This window comes from Sciurus vulgaris (genome assembly GCF_902686455.1).
Source record: "Sciurus vulgaris genome assembly, chromosome: 4".
NCBI lineage: Eukaryota > Metazoa > Chordata > Mammalia > Rodentia > Sciuridae > Sciurus > Sciurus vulgaris.
Window position 1 is genome coordinate 13,820,855 of NC_136464.1, and position 16,343 is coordinate 13,837,197.

The 16,343-nt window shown below is 39.5% G+C and overlaps 1 protein-coding gene across 6 annotated transcripts in view; it reads left to right on the plus strand.

Annotated features, from left to right (window-relative positions):
• The window catches only part of SHTN1 (shootin 1), a 96,035-nt gene that overhangs the window by 20,825 nt on the left and 58,867 nt on the right, over positions 1-16,343 (plus strand). For all 6 annotated transcript variants that reach the window (XR_013763247.1, XM_079136630.1, XM_079136631.1 and 3 more), the window contains exons 3-5: positions 4,159-4,219; positions 11,296-11,390; positions 16,005-16,173. Coding sequence is in view for 5 of the 6 variants with exons in the window: in XM_079136630.1 (XP_078992756.1) it covers positions 4,159-4,219; positions 11,296-11,390; positions 16,005-16,173 (325 nt within the window). In the remaining variant the exon portion in view is untranslated. The remainder of the gene's footprint in view (positions 1-4,158; positions 4,220-11,295; positions 11,391-16,004; positions 16,174-16,343) is intronic.

Sequence of the window (16,343 nt, forward strand, 5' to 3'; positions counted from 1 at the left end):
TGTCTGCCTGGTATAGGTTTGGTGTGAATTGTTCAGTGCTCTGAGGAAGGAAGTCGAGATATTCAATAATTACAGGTGATCTTTGATTAGAAGTTCGATTCAGTCAGCTGTAATGCATTTGCCTGTATATAGGTTGTCCTGTCTTGGGGGTGGGTATAGGCAGTGGGTGTGTCTGCTTCTTGGGCTGTGAACTGTCCAGTCTATAGGATAGCAACCTTCCATTGCATTTGTGCACCAGAAAGATAAAAATGAATTTTATATTAGCTAAAATTAGACTCAATTGAGAATGTTGAGGGTTTCCTTGTATAAAATATACACACAGCAAAATATAAAGCTGTCTTGGTGTCTGTATCAGTTATCTGTGCTTCAGCTGAGCCCTGGTAAGCACCCATTTTAGGGTTGGCAGTGGTTGGATGATGGGTGGGGGGAAAGAACTCAGTTGGCCAGGTGGGGGTGGGCAGGTAAGGAAGATGCTAGTTCATACTGGAAGGACTTTACCCTGCAAATCAGCCTGCCAGTGCTCTGAGATCTTGCTTTGGTTTTAGTAGTCAGGTATCTGCCTGGATGAGGCTTAAGGAAGAGGTATGGAAAATAGCCAGAGCTTCAGATATTAAGGCTTTTCAAAACCAGCAAAGCCAACGCTTGGTTAATTCACCACTCCATGGAGAGCCAGAATCGAAACTCTAGAATAGCCATAGTGTTACCCAGCTCGCTTAAACCAGCCACACTCACGCTGCTAAGTCCTACCCCAGCCTGGAGCTGCAGAGAATTGTTGGGCATCCTAATTAAGTGACGTGTGCCCAGGAACATCTGTTGCTTTTGCAAAGTCTTCATGAGCAATTCTCAACACAAAAAGAAGCAGTTTTTACAGATGGTGCAGCTGCGTGAGCAGGGTAGAGCAAAGGGTGAGATGGGTGAGGGGCCTCTATGTGGCAGAAAGATTGAACCCCCTACCAAAAGACCCATAATCCTCACTAACTTCTCCTTGTGTGTAGAATGATAGATTGCAAAAGATGTTTCTGGATCTACCTAAAATGAAATAAGCGGGTGTTTAGATTCTTGTTTAGTAAATGGCTACATCTTTCATATTTTGATCAGTTCTGGTTTGGAATAAGTGAGCTGCATTTGTAGCATGTGTAAATTCACCCCCCTGCACACACACCCGTTTCAGCCTAGCAGATGGTAAATTCTGTGGCTGCCAGTTCTATCATAATGTGGGTGCAGAAAATAGAAAGCAAAGCAATATGAAGGCTCCTGATGGAACACAGCTGGGCTTGGGGGAGACCATGTGAATCCATTGGTGGTAACTAGAGGGCTAGTGTGACCTGGACTGCGAAACTGGTCACCTGCATGGCAGCCTGAGACTGATGTTGAGACCTGTTGTTAGCCAGAGCCTGTCTCCTTGGGCCTTATGAGCAGAGAGCATGGACATAAAGTCTTTCTTCTGGGTAACTGGGACAAGCCTGTCCAAGACAACCAGCAAATGGTAGCTGTGTCAGTGGTTGGTGTATGATGATAGCTGGTGACCACCATCCCTGTTTCTGTTCTTGTCACGCAGTCTTAGTGACAATTCAGGCTGTGTGAGAACCGGATAATCCTGGTTCCTTCAGAAGTACCACTCACACAACAGCAACTCTTGGCTGAAGGCAGTTTTCACAGGGCAGCTCATGCTTTCAGAAATGACAAATTAAGAAACACAAAACCAGTTCAGAAGGAAAACACCAGATATAGATATTTCTTTTTTTAAATATATTTTTTCGTTGTAGATGGACACAATACCTTTATTTTATTTATTTATTTTTATGTGATGCTGGACCCAGTGAACTCAGTGCCTCACATGTGGTAGGCAAGTGCTCTACCTCTGAGCCACAACCCCAGCCCCAGATACAGATATTTCATTGGCACTCATGACTCAGGCCTTTGAGTCTAGTCAGAAAGTGAAGATCTTTGTACCGTTCATTCCCTAATCTCATCCCTTCCCTGTCTCCTGGAGTATAGCTGCTGTCATAAATTTTATATTTATCTGTTCATTTCATGTTCTTATATTTTTGTGTATACCATACATATCAAAATATATGAAATAATATAAATATATGAAATGTTTTTGTATGCTTAAGACATCATTTGACATATATTCCACTCCTCTTTCACTCAACATTATGGTTTTTGAGATTTATGTTGATATATGTATATGTATATGTGTGTGTACATATGTGTGTATATATGGCTTTCAGTCATTCATTTTCACTACTCTGTCATGTATTTTATGCATATACCATGACTCTCATTATTGGAAATACTGAACAGTTGCTGAGTGTGGTAATGTGTGCCTGCAGTCCCAGCTGCTCAGGAGGCTGAGGCAGGAGGATCACAAGTTCAAAGCCAACCTCAGCTACTTGGTGAGGCCCTAAGCAACTTAGCTAGACCCTTTCTCAAAATAAAAAATAAAAGGATTGGGGATGTAGTTCAGAGGTTAAGCACCCCTGGGTTCAATCCCTGGTACCAAAACAACAACCAACCCCCCTCCCCAAATAAACAAACAAAAAAACAAAACTGAACATTTTTGTACAGTTCATCTTATACACATCACTGGAGATTTTCCAGGTTATATACCTGGAAGCAGCACTGCTGACTCAGAGTGGGTATGTTATCAGTTTTGGTAGAATATTATTTCCAAAGTAGTTATCCCAATTTATACATCTGCTAGCAGAATATAAGTTGCCAAATTTTAGCATGATCAGATTTTTTTTTTTTTTAGTTTTTGTCAGTCTAATAGATGATCTCACTGTTTTAATCTGAATTTTTCAAATTATTAGTGGCATCATAATTTTCAAGCCATTGGAATTCGAAATTACTCCAACGAGTTGAAATCCCACAGTATTTTTGTTAGTCATCAATTATACCTTAAAATTCTGCTTTATTTATTTGGTTCTCTTAGGGAATAAAGTATTCCCAGGAAATTCAGTTGTTTTCCTTGCGGCACTAGGTCTTGAACCCAGGGATATTTACTACTGAGCTACATCTCCAGTCCTTTCTATGTTTAATTTTGAGACAGGGTCTTACTATTAGACCAGGCTGGCCTCCAATTTGTGATCCTCCTGCCTCATTCCCAAGTTGCTGGTGTGCACCACCATGACAGGTAAAAATTCAATTTTTAACTATTATCCTGATAGCTAAAAGTTGCTTTTTAGAGTTTTAGGTAGTTTTGATAAAAAATCTCTACAACATATCATGCCTTCCCTGTTTCATACAGCTCAGGGTAAATTGAATTCAGTCCTCCTAATGAACTTTCAATTCCTATAAATATCACGAATACCATCCTGGGCTGTTCCAACAGGAAGATACTTGTTTCTATACCACATGCCTTAAAAGATCTTCATGCTTTAGTAGTTATTTTTGCCTCCTTTGGTTTTGTCCCTTAAAGTCTTTTTGAGGAGTTCTCCTTCCTTTTTGAATTAAAAACCAGTTTTATAGATGATATGTGTTGATTGTGAAATAGTTTATCTTTACTCCTTTGCTACCTTGTAGTCAAAATGTCTCCAGCTCAGGCTGGTGTTTTCCTGGCTGAGCATGTGCCTGAGCGTGTGCCAGAGCGTGTGCCAGAGCGTGTGCCAGAGCGTGTGGCACACCTTGCCTTCCTAAAGTCCTCTTTCCATTGGCTCCCAGGGGTGCAGCAGTGAGCTGGGTTGCTGAACCCGTGGAGAAGTTAACTTGGGGATGAGCAGGGTGCGGGCTGCCCTGGGCATCTGAGAAAGAGGCACAGTGGGCTGGGTGTGGCTCAGTGGAAGTGTCCTTGATTGGTACGTGCTAGGTTCAGTCCCACTGCTGGGGGAAGAACAGCACAAACGTGCCTACTAAAAAAGAAGCACAAACATTCTTTTAAAGAACAAATACATTTTGACTCAGGGATATTAACTTGATCTGTTACGGAGGCGATAAAGAACCATAGGGTGACTCATTATCTTAGAAGTCTAAGGAAATTGGCCGGATCCAAATGGGATGAGCAGTACAGATATCTTGTAGCTTTGGTGCTTTTTAAAGATACTTTGTTTTGGTTTCGGAAAATCGCTGCTGCCTATAAGTTTACTCCTGCTCACCTTTCCAAACTTAAAATTTATGATATAAATTTAACATTTCTTTTTTTTTTTCTCATTTCAGTGTGACAAAATTAGGCAAGAACGAGATGAAGCTGTTAAAAAACTGGAAGAATTTCAGAAAAGTATGTGCACATTTCAGTGGAATTATTATAAATATATAACTGTTTGGGGATTATGTAAGCAGAGATATATACACTGTTAAAATTACCTTCCCATTTGCCCAAAAAATGTCCTGTTATTACTGTAATTTTTAAAGAAATGGAATAGCATTATTATTTTATGAGGTCATTATTATTATAGTTTGAATAGAAAATCTTACTATACAAAAAGCTGAAAGAGAACAGAATTACTTTGCTACATTGACTACTTGAGAAAAGCTAGTGTTACCATTGTATAGTCTGTCCTTCCTGTGTTTTTAATTTGTATAGTATGTTTATATAAAAATGCATATTTTGCATGTGGTTTGGTGGCCTGCTTTTCTCAGGAGACAGTCCATTATCATGTTTGCATGTCAGTAGAGGTGTACGTTTTACTGGTTGCCCATAGCATTCCATCATATAATGGCACTACCAATCATTTATTCTTTCATTAAAGATTAGTTCTGGATTTTTAACTGTTACAATTAATGTCATGGAAAGTACACAAAGTACACAGCTTTATAGTAATCTGATTAGTTTCTTAGGTTAATTCATAGAAAGGGAATTATGTTGGAGATTTACTCCGCAGCTTTGTGGCTATAACTAATAATACTGTATCATATACTTAGAATATACTAAGATGGTAGATCTTACGTTAAGTGAGGGTAGATCTTATGTTAAGTGTTCTAAGTGAATACATAGGGGTCGGGTATAACTTAGTGTTGGAGTGTTTGCCTGGCATACATGAGGCACTGCAATGCACGGATGGATGGATAGATAGAGTAGGAGGAGACTTTGGGAGGTGATGGGTATAGAACTTGATGGTGATGGTGGTTCACTGGTGTGTATTCTTATTCCTAAACTCATCAAGCTGTGTATATTAAACAATACAGCTCTTTACATGTCACTTATGCTTCAATAAAATGGTTAAAAAAAGAGAAAAGCAGTTATAGGGTCATAGAGCTGAGATATTTTTAAGAGTTTGAATGCTTGAAATAGTGCTTTCACTGAGGAAAGTTATGTTCCCACAAAAGTTAGAATAATATTTTTCTAAATTTTTACTGTTATTTTTTATGTGATATAAATCTGTTATTTATTCCCTAAGATAGAACATAACTGATCAGACCTGGAAGTGTCAGATGGAAATATGTCACTGGTAAAGAGCCAGATGGTAGCAGGGAAAGTGACCCCTTCCCTTGGAAGCAAAGGCTTTCTCTGACACTCTGCTGTATCAGTCAGGTTATCTGATTATATCATAAGTGTTGACTCGGTAATAACACTACAAAATATTATACTCTTCTGGAAGGAAAAACAGCTTAAAAATATAGCATTATAGTTAAATTTCAATAACTAGTTTATTTCATCACTTGACTACAAGGAAGAAAATCTGAGGGTAATCTTGCTGGTCTAACCTATCTTGGGAGGCTGGTGTGCTGTGATAGAAACACTTCTTACTTGTGAGTGCATGAATTTCAGGTGCACGTGACTTTCTCCTTGGCTAGTGCAGGGTCCGTGGGATATGCTTACACTGCGCTGGCACCCATCACCTCTGAAGAGTGATCCCATTGGCATTGTTGCCAATTCATGTACTGAATTATTGATAGTGGATTGGAGTATTGTGTGTGGTGAGCATAGTTCAAGTTTCTTACGGTTGGATTGATCACATAAGGTTTGGACCCAGGTAATAGTAAGGATTTTGCTTCTTGTATTATGCAAAAATGGAAGCAACCCCCCCCCCCCCACATCAGCCTTTTGTTATCAATGGATCTTTTATTTAATTTAGTTTTATGTGGTGCTGAGTATTGAACCAGGGCCTCACACATGCCAGGCAAGTGCTCTACCACTGAGCCACAACTCCAGCCCCACATCAGCCTTTTGAGTAACATGTAAACTCTGCTTTGATCTTCTGTTTCCCTTTTCCTTGTGTCTTCCTCTAAATACCTTTGATAGTTTAAAGAATTTGCATTTTTTCCTTCTGAGAAACTCTAATTAAGACCTGAAAGGATTATTTGAAAGGCTAGTACTACAGTCTGTTATTGTTGTATACCTTTAATTTTTACCTTTATTAGGCCTGCTTAATTAAAGTTTGAATGCCAGGAAAACAGTGTTAATTCTTTACTCAGTTAAAAAAAAAAAAAGAAGGAGGAAATGGGGAATAAGAAAACTTAAATATTCCTTAAAAAAGTATCTGAGCTAAATGGTTCATGGCTTTTGAACAGAAGTAGAATTTCAGATGAAGGGAGTATGGCCATATTTATCACCAGTGAAGGTGTGAATCCATGTAGCAGATACTTATCTGCATTAATAAAAGTAGGATTAATGGTCCTGCTTTAAAGGTTGAGTATTAGATGAGATAATCTATATAAAAGCACTTAATACTATACCTGGCATATAGTAGGTGCTTAATAAATGTTAGTTGCTGCTACCACCATGTCATCTCCTAAACCATCCAGCATGTCAGGACTCCATTAAGTAGTAAGAGTTCATGTTGCTGACCTTCAAGAAGTTGGTGCATATGGGTCTATACATTGGGACTGCTCTGGGGGAAAGTTTCTTTTGGTGTAGAGTTGGAATCTGGAATCCCTGTGATATTTATGGACCAGGCCTAGCTCTCCAAGTGTGGGAAGAGCAGTTCAGTGAGGCTCAGGAAAAGCTTTTTCAGGCTGCAGACTACTGCTCCCTAGATCAGTGTGCCTTTCCTTGGGCACATATGTTCCTATTCATTCTTGGGCACATATAGTTCTGTGCCATTCTTGGTCCTCTGCCAGCTGTCCCTGTGCCTGCCTCCTGGTCTTTCTACACAAAGAACACCACTGCAGAGCAATGCCATATTTCTACAAACACAGACTCTTGTGAAAGGAGAAGTAAATAAATCCTTTCAAGTACTTGAAGCCCCAGTGTTGGAGTCTGGGTTCTGTTTCAGGGTATACCAGTTCTCATGCATGAGTGCCAACCTCATGGCTGGATTTTTTTTTTTTTTTTTTTTTTTTTTTTGAGATGGAGTTTCACTATGTTGGTCTCAAACTCATGAGCTCAAGAGATCCTCCTGCCTCAGCCTCCTGAGCTCCTGGGACTTCAGGCATGCACCACCATGCCCTGCTCTTCCTGGCTGTTTTCTTAACACGTGAAAATCTTCCCCGAGGAATCTGATGTTGAAGGAGAAGCTGTTGTGTTCACCATGTGTGCTTCAGAGAAGTCCTTCATCTGCATATTACTGTGAGGTGCTGGGAATTGGACAGGAAGTTGGCTCAGGAAGCAGTACCCTGTAGTTAAAGTGACTCCTTTAACTATAATGAAGTAGAAAAGATTGTGGAAAAGTGGAGTAACCTTGGGAGTGGGTTTGGTTGGGCTTTCCCTGGTAGAAGTCTGATTTGGAATATGCCACTTAACTCCTGTGGGCCTTGATATTGTGAGATTAGAACTGCCCGCGATGACATCTGCTTTGTAGGACCATTATGAGAATTTATGGGGGAACAGGTATAAAGGGTTTAGCGAGGGGCTGGGCACATAGTCAGGCTCAGGAAGTGGTGGTGATAGTTGTTGCCTAATCATTTCTACACCACAGGGAACATCTTGTAAAAGGGTGTTCACAAATCAACTCCAGCCTCTCGACAAACATGAGTACCTCCTTTGTACATGGCGTTGTGCTAGATTCAAAAGGACCAGACACATGTGAAACAAAAATTCCTATTTTAAAAGTCGAAGTTAGTAGAAGACAAAAGTAAAAAATAAAACAAAGCAACCTGTCACCCTGCAGTGTGATGTGTCCTGTGGGGGCATGTATGGGAGAGCACTTTGAGGTCACAGATGAGGACAGATCAACGGTGCTAATGAAGCTGGATTGGTGGAAACAGCTGATGTGCTTTTAGTTATAGCATAAAGCTCTTAGGGTCTGTAAAAACTTTTTTTGTTATAAAATATTTGAGAGTTTTTCAAAAGTGAGAAAATAGTACAATGAACCCTCACGGGTCCACGGTCTGGCGTCAACAGCTCTCAGCCAGGCCCATCATCTTTTCTCTGTGTCCATACTCCTGTCACTGACCTGTTTACTTAACAACTGATGCCGGTCACCATATCATTTTAATATTTCCTGATTATATGTTTCAGTATGAATTTCTAAAAGATTAGTTTTTTATTGTTGTTGTTGTTAAAAAGTATAACTAGCATATTAGGGTCTCTTTACTTCAAGTTCATCTCTTTTCTTTTTTTAAATCTCCAGTGATTCAGACGTGCAATGTCATAGGTATGGTAGGCATAGATCATGGATGTTAGAGAACAGACCCACTTCAGGACCGTAAAATAAACAGCTAAAGGTTTTAAAACCTTTCATTCTTTGAAAGGGCACACCTAAATTTCCACATCAAGACTATTTCTGCTTTATATCATGTGACCCAACTTTCGCATTTGGAAATGGGGTCCTGCTTTTTTAAAAGATAAATTGCCTTTGAAGTATTCTTTCCTTCTGAACTTAGGAATTCGGTAAGTGGGTTGCTGTGCTTCTGATTTAGCATTGGGATAATTTCTTAAACTGAAAATGGAAGTACAATGAAGAATTCCTACTGTTCCCTCTCTGAGGAAGAAATTAAGACCCCACCTGATGGAGTCTACTGCGCCAGCCTTGGGGAGGACGTGGGCAGGTCCTCCTCGGCCAAGTCTATCAAGTTAAATCACAGCGCAGCTTTTTACAAAATGCTTAGAAAATAAATGTTTCTCCCCATCCCCCTTTTTGCTAGGCCTAAACCTCAGTACTGTGGAATGATTTTTCTTACTCTTTCATGAGCAAGAATGTTATTGAATAAAAAGTCAAATTCCTATGAAAAATGCAGAGTGTTTATGTTTTTGTTATGAGAGTAGAAATACCAGATTGTGGCAGAAGATGTCAAGTAGTTAAGGCTAAAAATTCAAAGTAATATTTGATGTTGTAAAAATTGTATAGGTTTCTTTTCTCTTTCCTTCACATTTTTGAAGAACCTACCTTGTAAACATAGTGATAAAATGCCAGGAATATTAGGATTTTAAGGAAATAATAGAGCCTATTATTTAAACTACAATATAAAAGGCAATTATATTGATGAAGAGCTACATGGGCTTTGTGTGTGTGAATAAACTTGGCCTGTGTTCAGCTTCTATTTGTTCTTCTGGCATAAACACATATTGTGTGTGATTCCAGTTTAATGGGGACCCGTTTGTATGCCAAGCAGCTGCATTTTAGGACCTATTGCGTGATTTCATAGCTCTCTGAAAATTGGTTCTATTCAGAACAAGAGATAGAAGAGGACAAGGGGGGTGGTGTGGGGGGAGCTTCAACACACAATCATTTCTTTTCAATTGGAGCCAGAAAGGTTGATGACAACATGACCATTGTGTTGTAATGATAAGACCACTAAGGCATCTGTACCTCTCATCAAGGCTTTCACACCACAGCAGATACAATTTAATTCACTGCTCTGTCAGCAGTGCTGATACCATTATGCCGTCTGTCTCCACAGTTATAATCACTGTCCTCTGAGAAATGCAGTTGAAATGATCTTGAGCAGTCAAAGAAACTCTCAATTAAGGCTGCCACTTCCAATGTGTCAGATTGTGTCTTATGCACTTGGTACAATTTTCACTTCCAATCCTGTTTATTTACAATGTCTACCAGTAATTACGCTTAACGTGTCATTTAGTGAGGGGGGCCCCTGCCAAGCCGATTGTTGGGTGCTGCTGTACCATTGAGTGGGAGTTTCTCGAAGTCAATGCCATCAGCAGCTTTTAGGCCCTGATGGGATGCAGTAGTAATGTTGATAATGCAAGTATCGTGCTCATCAAGTCATAATTAGATGCCACTCAAATGTGCCACTTGTAATAACAGTGTTGATTCATGTTTTTCTCGGTGACTGCAACTACTAATTAGTTAAGTGGTTTTTGGTTGGCCTGCATTTGCGGCAGATTATTATTACCCCTGAAAAAATGTCAAGGTTAGAGATGTTTCTGGCCATTTAGTGCTGCTTTATGAATTTGAATATTAACATAATAAGAACTTTGGACAGACTTAGGAAGTAATACATTTTTGTATTTAATTTGGAGAGAAATTTTTCCCCCTGAGTTTAATCATAATTGCAGGTTAATTAAGCTTAAATGAAGCAAAAGTAATCTCTCTTTGTGTTATGTGAGCCCAGAGCTTTTTGCCTAACTTTGTTGGGTTTCACATTTGGGTCCTTTAATTTTTTTTTTTAAGCCAAACAAACGTCAATAAATATATATGTCTACAGTTAGGTTTGAAGTTCTGAGGATTTCCTTTTAACTAGAAATGGGGGTAGAAGGAATTGGCATTTTCTTACTTGATCTTGATCCTCAAAATATAATTCAAGTTCTAAATGACTCTGTACCTTTAAATCTCAATTTACATGAACCAGCTACCAAAAAAATCTAAAACAGCTTTTTCAATGTTGGTAAACTATCAAGTAAAATTAGATTTTTTCCCATTAATCCTGCTAGCCTATGATGCTGGAAACAATTTATCAACCCTTATTTTCATCACATACTACATAAATCTCAGTGTTATACTTCTCTGGAGTTTGGAATAACAGTCACTCTTAAAGACTAATATTGCAACACTTAGTTAAGCTGCCACATAGTTACGTCAGTCATAGATCAATTTAAGATTTATTTTCATTTTATTTCTTATTAGCTAATTTTCTTTATTAGATCCACATGTTACGTTCTGCTAAGAAGGACATCTTGCCACTCTTCATTTGTGGGAGAGTCTTTTATTTAAATTAGCATATATATCTACCGCATACTTAGCCACGTAGAAAATATACACTTTAAAACCTCCTAAATAGTTCTCTTAAAATATGTGTCAGAGTAGTGCAGTTTCTTTGTTGTGTTCTTTTTTCTTTCTGTGTTCAAATATGAACTAAGTGTAGTCAGGTCAGCCTCTTAAAAACTTTCCTTGTTAATGGTTCAAGGCTAGCCAGAGAAAGAATTGAAGTATTCTTAATCATGGGACGATGCGTGGGCTTCTGGAATAGCTGACTAATCCTTGAATGCTGAGACTTTTTCCCCCTCATTCCTAGTTTCTCACATGGTTATAGAGGAAGTTAATTTCATGCAGAACCATCTTGAAATAGAGAAGACTTGTCGAGAAAGCGCTGAGGCCCTGGCAACAAAGGTGAGTCTCTCCTTAATGCAGGGATGTTTTCTGAGCTTTCAGATTTCAGCTCGTTTTCCTGGAGAGTAGCTTCTGCCCTGCTGGACTCTGCCAGTTCTGTAATCTTCCTACTCTGATGGTGAGGAGAGGGTTGTGGGTCTCAGAATCCTGGAATGGGATTATGTAATGTTTCAGTGCAGGCGTGGTTTTGATTGTAAACTGAGTGTTTGCACGTGTGTGTTTCCACGTTGGTGCCTTTTGCCTGCATACGTGGTCCCAGAGTGATCTGTGGGTGCCCTGGACTTTCCAAGTGTCTCTGCGTTTGGTTAAATGCTAACCAAATTTAAAACTACCCAGGTGTGACAGGAAAGAGCAGTGATTGTGTCCCGTGTGAATGTGATGAGCGAGTCAGCCTCCAGCCTTATATTTCAGGTGATTATTCGTGAAAGCAGAGCGAGGGCATGCTAAAGGTGACCTCGGTGCTCTGCTGATTGCCTCTAGCTGATGAATTTACCAAGTGTGTAATTTTCTATATTCTGTCTCATCAGAAGTACATTATTATTAAAGAATGTTTTTATCTCTGTCTTATGTATTTTGGGTTGGGTAAAATGCATCTGAACCACTTCATCAGAAAATGGATTACAGCAATTTTCAACCAAATTTCATTATTAATGCTGGTTGTGTTTCTTTTCCCTCCCCCAACCTCAACATCCGCCTCCTCGGGAGTATTTCTTTGGATGTGACTGAAATCTTACCACCCATAAATAAATAAATAAATAAATAAATAAATAGATTTAATTTGTGTGCATTAGCAGTGTGCATGGGAGAGGTATTTGCTTTAATTGTTTGCATAACGACACTGCATTAGAATTCATAAGATATTCAATCAGAACTTAACCAAGGATATAAATTTGTGTGTGTAACTTCTCTCCTGTTATTTGTCTGAGGATACATAGCATTACAGGCCATTGCTTTAAAAACAGTGACAGGGTGGGCATTCTCACATCCTTTTTACTCTGCTGCACAGCACTGGAGCTCCCCAATCCATGATGATGTATGAATTCTCCTGTCATTTCCTTTATTTCTTTTGAAATAAGCAAAGGAAAAATATTTTTTTAAGAGCAAACTAGCTGCTGTGACTCTTCTAGGGCCTACGAATAGTCGCTGTATTTGCTCTTACTTTTAACAGTTGCAGTAGTACATCTAGGTGAGGATACTGGCCACCTCTCAGGATTGGCAGAATTACGCCCCCCCCCCCCCATTTAACAGGTAACTTTTGCAAGAGAATTCACCTCTCTGAGCTATAGTCCAAGCATTCTAAAAGTCTGGGTGGACCAGGCTTGTCACCTTAGGAGTGCTCCAGATCCACTTGGTCCAGGAGCGTGGCCCAGGTGAATGTATGTTGAAAAGCTGCCAGGTACCAGGTATTCACCTCCACTTAGAAACCACTGATGCCTGATCCCTAAGGTCATTCTTGCATAGGGTCTTTAACTTACTCCATTTGTTTCCTAGCCTAAGGAGCCTTTTAGAAAATGGACGTGTAGTTTATTTCTGAGGATGTGATGTGAATTCATAGGGCCTGGAGTAAAAATAACAAATCAAGAAACAGAATTAATCCAACACTGTAGATATGCTTATCAGATATGAATGCAGAATTTGGAAACTTCATTTTAAGTGCGATCAGTAAGTGAAAATAGAACATTCAGTTTTAGGTATCAGTTGTCATTTTCAAAAGTAGGCTCCATTTTCTGAGCAGTGAAGTTTCTATAAGTTAATTATTTTCCTAAACCTTTCCCTTCAAATTAATGACAAATTCAGAATGTTTAATTCCTGTGATGCAATTTGACGTCATAGTTTTCTTAAAAACAATGTGGATACTTTGCTTTGCTAAAATATGGAAGTTCAACTGATAAATGTAGACTATTTTAAGTTGACACTTCAAAGCCATGTAATTTGCTTACTTTGTTCCTTTAAATATTCATTAAACTGTGACAATGTAAAAACTATTTAAATTTGAATACAGTAATAGGTTTGGTTACAGGGCGTCACAACTTACAAGGGTTTCACGTGACAGGGAGCATGCTGTTAATCTGTAACTTGATGAGTAGCTGCAGTAAAATTGCTTAGCTAAAATCAGTGAGTTCAGAATTCTCAAAAATGTCTAGGTAGTCTGCCCATAAAACTTCAGGCATGCAGATCTTTATTTCTTCTTTCAAAATATGAAAATGGTATGATGTTCTGTGGTTGTGTTTTTTCCTCAAGCTAATGACTCTGCTGAGTAGTTGTATTACAAATGACCCATAACTGATGGATTTGGATGCCTGGTTTGATAGTGGCTTTAAGCTCTTTTGAGTGTAGAACTGTTACCTCTCAGGTTATCAGGTATCAAGGTGATGGTGGTCTGGGAAGAAATACGTTAAGCACCAGAAGGCAAAAATGAGCATTTTCATGAGTCTTCTGGAAGAAGAAAATGTGTAGATGCACACCTTATTGGAAGAAAACTAGCTGATAAAGGATTTCCAAAGAAAAATTAGACATAAAAACTAAGCCTTCTTTTTTTAGTAGTAATAGTTAAAACATTTGCTGAACTTGTCCTCTGTAATACCTCATTTAATCTTCATATGGGTTAGAAACTATTCTACCCTCTGCTGATGAGAAGTGAGAGACTGAAGGATTAGGTAGGGTCCAGAGACAGACGGAGCCAGCCGGGTTGTGTGCTGAAGCATTCCATGACTCTGCATCTGTGATTCTTAGTATGGATGCATATCCCAGGAGGTTCTGAAAGAGTACTAGGCTGGGCCTCATGGCCAGAGACCTTGATAAGGCATAGGGCACAAGCTTCAGGATTTTTTTTTTTTTTTTTTTTTTTTTTAATGTGAATCTGTTACTCTCTAGAGATTGTAATGTGTAGACTTGGGAGTCATTTGTTTAAATATTAGGAGGCAGAGTTATAAATTGTCTTCATTTTTTTCATTTTCTTCTTAAAGTGATGTTTCCTTCTAACACTAAGAAAAGATGTCACAGTGTGAGAATTGATAAGAAGACCCCGTGAGCCTGTTGGAAGGCCATGATGTAGCATTCGTGGTTTACAGGACCTACAACAGTCTCCTTGAATTTTCCATCTTAAGGAAGAGGGGTCGGGACGTATGGGCCACATCTCTTATCCCTGATCTTGTAGTATAATGTGGGGAGATAGGGACTGGGGACTGGAAAAAGGGACTCCCTGAGTAGACCTTCTGGGTCTTCCCTGGAAGGATCCATGGGATTTTTTGTATCTATTTCTAAGAGATTCTTCCTGATGCCTCAGGGAGGTCAAGGAAGCCTCTTGGGCTCCAGACCCTGACACGTGGTTCTGTATTGTGGGGTAAGAATCAGATCGCCCAGACTGCAGTGGGCTGTGGGAAACCCAGAAGGGCCCAAATTATGATCCCAGAGGAAGGGCTAAAGCCAGTCAAGTCACGCATCACGCTAAACTTCTTGTTCTAGTGTCAGGTTTACAATACAGAAGATAAACTAGCATCCCAGTGAATTATGTTCATTTATTTCCAATGTCAGTTGTTAAATTCAAACCCACTCATTCTTTATTAAGGACTAACAAATACATTAACAAATTAGGATTCCTTTTTACTGCTCTGAATTAGAACTCTTTTTGTAGAGATAATAGGAGCTACCTTGAATTTTCTTGTATTGTGATTTATGAAGATTCTGTGTATAGATATAGAAACACATCTTGAACAAGCTTAAGCAAGAAAAGAGAAGGATGTGGGAACTTGTTAGAGAGGAATATTGGAGAATCCCAGTTGTGAGTCAGGAGCAGTATGGGAATGAATCCGGGCTTGGGGAACCCTCTCCTTGCTTTTCTCTGCCCCTCTCTCCACATCAGCTTCCTTTTTGCCTTTGCTATGTACTGCCTTTCTCTCTTCCTCAGTGAGTAGGGGAGTGGGCTCCCCAGCACCTGTTGTGTTCAGACACATGGAAACTCATTTCTGTTCCAGCCTCAAAATTCCTAGAAAAGAGAACTGATTGGCCAAGCTTGGGTCACAGGTCTCATCTCTGGACTTAACTAGCTCCAGCCAATGGCTGGGAATGCCTTGGGGGTGGTCATCCCACAGAAATCATATGATTGGGCTGGGGATATAGTGCAGTTGGTAGAGTGCCTGCCTCTTGTGCACAAGGCCCTGGGTTCAATCCCCAGCACCACAAAACAAACAAACAAACAAATGGAATGGAAATGTTCAGAAAAGAGGGAACCCTGAGCAAGCAGACATTTAAGAGGTATTTCCAGTGTGGCATCAAACTGAAAATTTACTTTAAATAAAGAGTATATATTAAGACTGTTGATAATCAGAAACACTGGTGTTTCATTTTGATTCCTTACATCTATTTCTCTTGGTCATAACTAGCATTAACAGTTGCTGCTGGCTGCAATCCAGGTGCCAGGTCTTACTTAAAGTAATACATTTAATATTAAAACATGTGAACTCAACCTTGTTGGATGAATCTGCTAATCATAGTGTCCTGCTGTGACTGTTGTGAGTATGCAAGACAAAAACCTGCTTAATTTGTCTATTGTTTAAAAACCCAAGATAATTATTTGACTGCTGCTAAAATAACCATGTTTGCATGTTATCTCAGCTAAATAAAGAAAATAAAACACTGAAAAGGATCAGCATGTTGTACATGGCCAAGTTGGGACCAGATGTCATAACCGAGGAGATAAACATCGACGAGGAAGACTCTGCTGGGGACACAGATGGAGCTGCCGAGACCTGTGTGTCAGTGCAGTGTCAGAAGCAGATCAAAGGTGGGACCCTGCTCACTACTGAGCATGCCATGAGCCCCACCACCTAGAGCCTGGTTGAGAACCACAGGGTATCACACTTGTAATTCTGGATTGCTTTCTTGTTTGGAATTTAGCATCTTTGAAAGTATTGTCTCTAGAAAGAGCCGGTTAGACCATTACCCATAAGAATA